At 47.7% G+C, this 8,598-nt stretch overlaps 1 protein-coding gene across 3 annotated transcripts; it reads left to right on the forward strand.

The window, feature by feature from the left end:
* Positions 1–763: 763 nt before the first annotated feature.
* HNRNPH3 (heterogeneous nuclear ribonucleoprotein H3) lies at positions 764–8,536 on the forward strand. 3 transcript variants are annotated; one of them, XM_075717480.1, is made up of 10 exons: positions 764–914; positions 2,272–2,408; positions 2,935–3,073; positions 3,628–3,815; positions 4,233–4,319; positions 4,683–4,801; positions 6,212–6,347; positions 6,610–6,690; positions 6,775–6,861; positions 7,173–8,536. In XM_075717480.1, the coding sequence occupies exons 2-10, from the start codon at positions 2,291–2,293 to the stop codon at positions 7,247–7,249; spliced, it is 1,032 nt and encodes a 343-aa protein (XP_075573595.1). In that variant the 5' UTR covers positions 764–914; positions 2,272–2,290; the 3' UTR covers positions 7,250–8,536. The 3 variants fall into 3 exon arrangements, with proteins under 3 accessions (XP_075573595.1, XP_075573596.1, XP_075573597.1); XM_075717481.1 differs by having other exon boundaries at positions 3,628–3,770; XM_075717482.1 differs by lacking the exons at positions 764–914; positions 2,935–3,073 and having other exon boundaries at positions 2,383–2,408.
* Positions 8,537–8,598: the final 62 nt, after the last annotated feature.

The raw sequence follows: 8,598 nt of genomic DNA on the forward strand, positions 1-8,598 counted from the left end.
GTGCCTCAGTCTTAAGCTGTTCTCTGCAAGGTACTTTCTAACCTGTTTTATCCCCAAATGACAGCAGAACGCCAAGTTAATGTTTCCCCAGCGGCAGGAGGAGCCAGCGGCCCCCATCCCCTCACTTCCGAGCGCGTCCATGCACTAAAGCCTCCTTCCACACCCCCAGCGCTCAGCACGTAGTTTTCACTTCTTTAAAAGATTTTAACCTCCCTGCATCGCTTGCTGCCAGCTCCAGCACGCTCTAACGGGCCCTTCCACCAGAGCGCCCGGCCCAGCCCGCCCCGCGGTGAGGCGCTGAGGGAGGCAGGAGCTGGCCGAGGTTCCCCCGGCTCCGGCCTGCCGCGGCTTTACCACAGCCGCAAAGCCCAGGAGGCGCGGGCAGCCATTGCGTGCGCCCATAGCCGACAACCATCCCCCAGCCCTGCCTCCCAAACCGAAGGGAGCCGGACGCCCTGAGCGACACGAACTGCAGAGCACGACAGGGCACGACCGGAGCGGAGCGGCCGCCGCTGCCGCCCGTGTGAGGCGACGCCCGCCTGAGGCGATGGCCGCGCGGCTCCCCGGCCGCTTGGCGCCAAGCGGGCCCGCGCGACGGCCGGCCCAGGGCGCATGCGCCCGGCGCCGCTCCGCCAGAGCCGCCACAGCCCTGGGCGGGAAGCCGCCGTCCGCCCCGCCGCGCATGCGCCGTCGCTGCCGCCCCCCCAGAGGCGCGCATGCGCCGCTGCCGCCCCGCCCGGGGCTGAGGAGCGCGGCGTGGCTCTCGCGATACTTGCGCGGCCGGGACGCCATCCTGCCCATCTTCGTTGCGTAGGTTTCGAGCCCGCCGGCCGGTTGGAAGTGAGGAGGAGCTTCCTTCCTTCCCGGCAGAAGCTCCTGCCGGGGCGCGTCGAGAGGTGTGCGAGGCTCTTGTGGTGAGTGGAGCGGGGAGAGCGGGCCCCGGCCCGGCCCGGCCCGCCCGGGGGGGCCTGCAGGCGGGGCGGCGGTAGCGGTGGGAGCTCGGGTCCTAAGGCGGGCGGGCCTTCCCGCCCCTCGGCGCGGTGCCGGGGCCGGCGCCCGCCCGCGGGAGCCGTGGGGAGCGGCGCTCCCGGGGGAGGGCGTGGGGGAGGGGGCGGCGCGGCGCCTCTCGGCGGAGCCTCGTTCCCGAGCGCGGCCGCCATTTTGAGTGGTGGAGCCGAGGGCGGCGGCGGCGGCCCCAGGAGAGCGGCGGGCGGCGGCGAGGGGCTCCCGGGGGGCTGAGGTTGCGCCAGCGGAGGTCGGGCGGCTCCTCCGAGGCGGAGAAGCGGCGGCGGGGAGCCGGGCGGGAGCGCGGGAGGCGGGAGGGGGGCGGCCCTGGGGAGGCGCGGTAAATGGCGCCGGGGAGCGGGCGGTGGGTCGGGGCCGCCATTCCGGCGCTGGGTTGGCGCCGCGGCTCGGAAGGACGGCGGTGGGGGAGCGGGGTGGTGGTGGGCGGGGGGGCGGCGATGGTGGTTCCCTCGCCCTTGCGACCGCGCGCGGCTCATTGTGAGGCGCTGACGGTAACACACGCACCCGCCCCTCCCCCCACCCGCTCCGCGCGCGTTCGCGCGCACCGGCTGAGGGCGGCGCGCGCGCACCTGCCGCCGCCCGGGAGGCGAGGCGTTGGCGCGAGCCGCCCCCGCCGCGCGGCCCCGGCCTCCTTCCCCCCCCCCCCCCCCCCCCGCCCGGGTTTTGGGCGCCCGGCGCCCCTCGGGGTAGCCCGCCCTGCCCGGCGGCCTTGTCGTTGGAGGTGACGCTCCGCCGGTGTTCGCGGAAGGGCGGGGGACACCCCAACCCCCCCCCCCCAAAAAAAGCAAATAAAAACCAGCTGGGAGCGTGGCCCGTGGCGCTTTGTTTGCAGACAAAGGAAGGCCTTGTGTTTCCATGTGGGAACCGTTGCGTGGTTCCTAGCTCTTCTTCAATCGTCGTGCTTAAAAAAAAAAAATAAAAAAATAAAAAACCCGCACAAAACGCTGTAGGACGGACGTTCAGTGCACTCTGAGTAAATAACGAGCTTTATGCGCTGTGCCTGCCCACGTGTGCTGCCCTCCCTACGCGCTGTGTTCCCTATCAGTCTGGAGATGCATGCTGTGGATGTGATAAAGTACAATTTCACGTGATACAGTACAATTTTAAATATGTAACAGAAATAAAACTCGTTGTCCATAATAGAAGTTCTCTGAAGAAAACCCACCAGATTTCTTTCAAGGGGAGGGAGTCGGGCATATATGGAATCTGAAAATTTTTCCCTTTTTTCCCTTTTTTTTCTTTTAGGGTTTGATTTAAATAAAAGATGGACTGGAGTGGAAAACATAACGGGCCAAATGATACAACCAATGATGGCACAGTGGTACGACTTCGAGGCCTGCCATTTGGTTGCAGCAAAGAAGAGATTGTTCAGTTTTTCCAAGGTACCTCTAGTATAGTCGAAGTATAGTGACTGAGTTTTCTTGTATCTTTTACGCAATGTTTTGCACATTTTAATTTGTAATAGCTGTTAAGGGGGTGGATGGGAGGGATTGTGTTAAATCAGTTTATCTTAACTAAGAATTATGCCCTGTAAATGAAGTACAAATAACCATAGATGTAGTAAAACACAGTATGTATCTAATTGTGTTGAGGTGGTAAACGTATTGTGCATATTGGGGTAACCTGAATGTTAGCATTTGGATCAGTTAAATTGCTTGATGGGTAGCTATATTTTCTTCATGTAACTTAGGTGGTTGTATTTTTGCATAGTTTAAACAGAAGTACGGCTAAATCCATAAATGTTTAATGAAAGATGGTTGGCTTGTATTGTTGGGTGATGGGGGAAACGAGGTGGTTTTCTTTTTCGTTGTTGTTGTTTAGATATGCTTTAAGTATTTGCTACAGATGGGAATGTTTCAGCCTTTAACACTGTTCCCCTTGATGGGGTTATTTGTCCTTGGGTTAAAGGGTTGGAAATCGTGCCAAATGGGATAACATTGACGCTGGACTACCAGGGGAGAAGCACAGGGGAGGCCTTCGTGCAGTTTGCTTCAAAGGAGATAGCAGAAAATGCTCTGGGGAAACACAAGGAAAGAATAGGGCACAGGTGGGGATGGAGAGTTTGGGATGGTGTTAAATCTTTATTTTTGGGGGTTGTGGGTCAGTAATGCTTTTGGGGGGGTTGGGGACCATTATATGGAACTGGCTGTTTTTAAGAATTTTTATAACTGATCCTACATTAACTTGGGAAATACAGTAGATTTGGGGGGTGGGGGAGACAGTATTGCTCTGAGTAGTTTGCTAAACTCAGAAAATTGTTTCAATCGTTCTTGTGTAGGGTAATTTGTGATAAATACTGCTCTAGCTAGACATTGTCTTTCAACAGTATGTTTCTCATACTTGAAAGACATGTTTTATGCTTAATTTGAACAGCTAGAATTTTCACATAGTAATTTTTGCCACTGTAAAGTGTTTTGTTTGGGTTTTTTTATACACTTAAGATTCTTACGGTTTTGAGGAGAAACTTAAGTTGTATGGTATCTCTAGTCACTTCTATTGGATTGTACATTTAGTTATAGAAAACGTAGTGTGGCCTTTTGTGATATTCAGGCAGCTTATGCATGTGTTCTTATTGGTACCTTGAAAATCCTCTTTTATTAGATATATTGAAATCTTCAAAAGTAGTAAGAGCGAAATCAGAGGATTCTGTGACATGCCAAGAAGAATGATGGGACAACAACGACCTGGACCATATGATAGACCATTAGGAGGAAGAGGGGGTTATTATGGAGCTGGGCGTGGAAGTATGTATGACAGAATGCGTCGAGGAGGTGGTGGATATGACGGTGGTATGTTTATCTAATGAACGGAGGTTCTGTTGTCAGTGTCATGTTTCTGACATCTTTGTCAAGAAATAAAGAAATGGCAGTAGCTGCAGTACCCCTTAGGTTTGACGCACTTCTCAAAAAATTTTTACTTTTAATGCATCCAAAAATGTGGCTGAGTGTTTAAGATTAGCGGAAGTAATAAGGCAGCTGGATTTGCGGCAGAATTTGATCTCTGGCTTGCATGTTTCAGTCTTTTTACTACCTTTATGTAAACGGAATTTTACATTTGCACTCGGTTCAGAAATCCAGGTTGAACAGTCTGTAGAGGCTGTTTGCAAACTTCTGGGTGCCCAAAGACTGAAAAATTGACTCTTGTGCATCGCTTGGTGAATTTTCAGTAATAATGTAATCATTCTTTTCTTTCTCTCCATTGCACAGGATATGGTGGCTTTGATGATTATGGTGGCTATAATAATTATGGCTATGGAAATGATGGCTATGATGACAGAATGAGAGATGGGAGAGGTAAAAAACATACTTTTTTTTTTTTTTAATGGTTTGTTTAGAAAGATTTTTATGTTATTTGGGTTGTAAGACATAGTATTTCCAAGACGGAAATAATAAATTTCTTCATTAGATTTATTTGTAAAGAAGGGAGGTTGTTTTAAAAAGGGGGGAGGCAGGGATTGGGAAATCTCTGGAAAATGTAAATATACTGCTTCGGATATCTTCTGGGTAAGTGTGTGGGCTGATAGAGGGGAAGCGTAAACATCTTGCATTCGGTGGCGTAAAGCGAGTGCTTTCAGAAGAACAGCAGTCGTGGCTCTTCTGCCTTTTCGTGATGATCTTACAGGTGTGTGGTTTTGTTTGGTGTGGGTTTTTTAATAGGCATGGGAGGACATGGCTATGGTGGAGCTGCAGATGCAGGGTCGGGTTTCCATGGTGGCGGTCATTTTGTTCACATGAGAGGACTGCCTTTTCGAGCAACAGAAAATGATATTGCTAATGTAAGTACAATGGGGAAAAGGGCTTTCTAATGCCGAGAGTTTGCTTGTTCTTCTCTCGCCTATTCCAAACTCGGTTAAAGTTCTCAAAGAAGTGATTGATAGCTGTAATACATCTGCTAACTGAAGTCACGGCCCTTGATGTGAGTTTTACAAAGCTTGGTAGTAACGGAGCTTTTATAAAGGTAATGTCTGAGGTAAGGTTACTGAAGAAGTCAGCCAAACTATATTTAACGTTCATCTCTCTACTCTGCTCTTCCACTTCCATAAAAGGTGTATTGGAGAGCGAACAGTTGTTGCAATTGGTATCCTCATTTTCAGGCTTTCGGAAGTCTGTTTAAGCTTAACTGAAGATTTATGATTTTGTCAAAGCGATAGCAGATGCAAAACTTTGATTGTAGTTTGTATCCTGAGACTTATTTTAGGAGGGACGGGGTGGGAAGACTGTAGGGAGCTGCGCTTGGTTGGAGGGGACGCTATCCCGTTACTGGTCAGAGATCAGGGTGGCAGCTAAAAGCACATCCACGAGGCTTTGGGAATACGTTCTTGTGTCAGTACAGATGTGGTGTTTGTAGGGGAAAAAGTTGTCCTGGGATATAAGGCCTGGTTTAAGCAGAGCCTCTCTACAGGGGGGCTCCATCTTTAGTAGTTACACCTGTATATTATATAGGCAGAACTCCATTCTTAAGCTTATGCTTGCTTCCTTTTTTGGGTTTTTTTGTTCTTCTGGGGGGGGGGGGGGGTGTTTTCTGGTTGTGTTTTTTTTTTTTTAAATTGAGCTCTATTTTCTTGTACCAGTTTGATTGTTTTCTTTAGTCTAAAGGCTCTCTGAGAACCAGGGCCAAACTTCAGGCTTTGATTCAGAGCATGTTAGTGGCATGTTAGTGCAAGTTGATGAGTAGCACTTCAGTACTATACCAAAGGTTCGTTTGCACATACTGTTTGGTAAAAAGGCTGTTAGTCAGAAATAGCACTGTACCTCTTTGAGTCCTGTCTGATTGACAGGTTTTTTTCAATATTTCCTTGCTTTGAGAAATCCATTTGGCTCTGCTTCTTCAAAACCGAAGTAATTATTTTCCTTTTCCGGGACAGCATCGTATTAAACTTGTTGCTTAAAGCAGTGTGTGTGGGCAGGTATTTTTGTTTGCATCTTTGCTTTTAAAGAAAGCTCATCAAGTTCTGCAGCTGGAGCTCTTCAAGTTGTGTAATAATAATAATAGATTGTAAGTGTAGGTTGACCTCATGTTGAAGGTCCGGTATCACTAAGCAATAATTTGGAAATTAGTAATGCAATTTATGTGGTAGGATGAGATGAAATTAATGCAGTGCTCCACTAACCACTGGGATGAAAAAAAAAGTATCTGGCTTGAATTCTGCATTAATGTGTCTTTTTTGTTTTGTTTTTATTCTTAGTTTTTCTCACCGTTGAATCCTATAAGAGTTCACATTGATATTGGGGCAGATGGAAGAGCCACAGGAGAGGCGGATGTGGAATTCGTAACACATGAGGATGCAGTAGCTGCCATGTCTAAGGATAAAAATCACATGCGTGAGTGTCGTGTTCACCTGAAGCTTTCGTTGACCGGGGTGTATATGGGTAACCTGAATATAAGGGTTTAAACTGCATTTAACTTGAGTTGCTGAGCAGAAAATATACAAATTGTCAGACTTCTCGCCATTTATCACATTTCACACTCACTTTTTGTGGGCTTTGAGCTGTTACGTGGAAGGTGGGGGGTTTTTTTTGCTTTCTCTTTCTGCTTCTGGCTTCTGAAACCAAACACAAAGTAAGGCTGCTTTGTTTCCTGCAGAGCATCGATATATTGAACTATTCCTGAATTCAACTGCTGGAGGTGGTTCTGGAATGGGAGGCTACGGCAGAGATGGAATGGGTACGTATCAATTCCAGGCTTAGCTGAGGTTTTGCCAGGCCTGCTGAGTGCCAAGCTTGTAACCGTGCGCTTCCTGCTTTTCAGATCAAGGTTACGGCTCTGTTGGTAGAATGGGAATGGGTAGCAATTACAGTGGCGGATACGGAACTCCTGATGGCTTGGGCGGATATAGTAAGTAAAAGTTATTTTTTTAAACGTATTTCGTGAAAACGTTGCTGCGTCCGTCTTCTGATGGACGCTGGGGAAGGGCGGCGGGCTATTTGTGCCGGGAGGAAGGGAAGGAGGGTGGCGGTCTAATGTAAACCGTAAATCACTGGGGGTTTTACGCATTTTGCCACTGCAGCAAATGCTTGTTCAGAAAACTAGTGCTAAGTAGTGTTGTTTTAGTATAAAGTTCAGTCATCTTCAAGCAACTGTATTACCCATCACATTTTTTCTTTTTTTAAGGTATGTATGCGTGACCTTGTGTCAATTGTTTGCAGGTCGTGGCAGTGGAAATAGTGGAGGGTACTATGGGCAAGGCAGTATGGGTGGAGGAGGATGGCGCGGAATGTATTGAAGGATAGCCTTGCTTCTACAAAACATCCTGGAAGAAACAGTCCCCGGTCTACTAGACTTTCTTACAAAAATTTAATTTCTTTTGTATTTTAAGAACTTTATAATGACTGAAGGAATGTGTTTTCACAATATTATTTGGTAAGCAACAGATTGTGATGGGAAAATCTGTTTTCTGTAGGTTTTATTTGTTGCATACTCTTGACTTTAAATAAATTTTTATATTCAAACCACTGATGTTGATACTTTTTATACTAGTTACTCCTAAGGATGTATTACATATTCAAGACTACAGTCGGTTTAAGATATTGTACTATGGTTCAATAAAGGTGGTTGTACTGTAACTCCTATGAACAATGATTCAGTTCTATGTAATCTTGGTGTAGTGAACGAGTTTGGAAAATTCACTTGTTTAAAGGGAAAGAGGTAGATCGATAGATTAGTTTATTCGGTAACAATCTTTCCTAAACCCTTTTGATAAGTTGTATGTAGTAATTCCAACATGCCGTAAAGCTGTGGAGGCTAAAAGTCCGCGTTCTGGCTTTCTTGTGCTACCAAATTGACCGTCGTCTTCAAACGCGCAGCTGCGTAAGCGAGTAGCGCCCAAGGCTTGCGCCTCCGCCAAGCCAAGCGACGGTGCTCACTTCCACGCTTTGCTCTGGAACCCGAGATACCGACTGCGTTTCACACGTGTAACTTGCAAAGCAGACTAAAACACTAGCACAGCTTCTTAGCTAACACGAAGTAGCTCGGATGCCAGTTAATTTGAAGCTAGCTACGTAGTATTTTTTTTTTCCATAAACACTGCTTTTGGGAAGAGCAGGGGGATTTGGAAGCAAGTTAGGCTTGCTTTTTTTTTTTTTCCTTTCATGAAATTGTATTTAAACATGATTCAGACTTTTTTTTTTTCTGCACAGAGCCGATTTGTCTGTATTTGTTCAAAACTTGCTGAGCCATTATATGGATGAGCTCATTAGAAGCAAAGTATCTCTAAAAGAACTGTAAGCCCACTACTTGTTAAATAACACGCAACCCAAACGCATCGATACAACTTTTTGTGCATTTGTGACATGTAAGATATGTAAGAAACTATTGTTTGAAGACACGTTGACATACCTGATGTGTAATGAAAAAAAGGTATTTATTCTTCTGAGCCAGTGTGATCTCCCAAATTAACTGCTTTGTCCTCGATGCCTCCCTTCCGATGTCAAATGTGATCCTGGGTATTGAAAGTCTGTCACCTGTTTTGCTAGTACTGTGTTATATATGTAATAAATGTCTTACTGTGGGAGAGAGGAGAATGGAGTTTATTTCACCAGGGAGCGTGTTCTTGTGTGAAAGTGACCGGAAATA

Source organism: Pelecanus crispus, chromosome 10 (assembly GCF_030463565.1).
Source record: "Pelecanus crispus isolate bPelCri1 chromosome 10, bPelCri1.pri, whole genome shotgun sequence".
Taxonomy (NCBI): domain Eukaryota; kingdom Metazoa; phylum Chordata; class Aves; order Pelecaniformes; family Pelecanidae; genus Pelecanus; species Pelecanus crispus.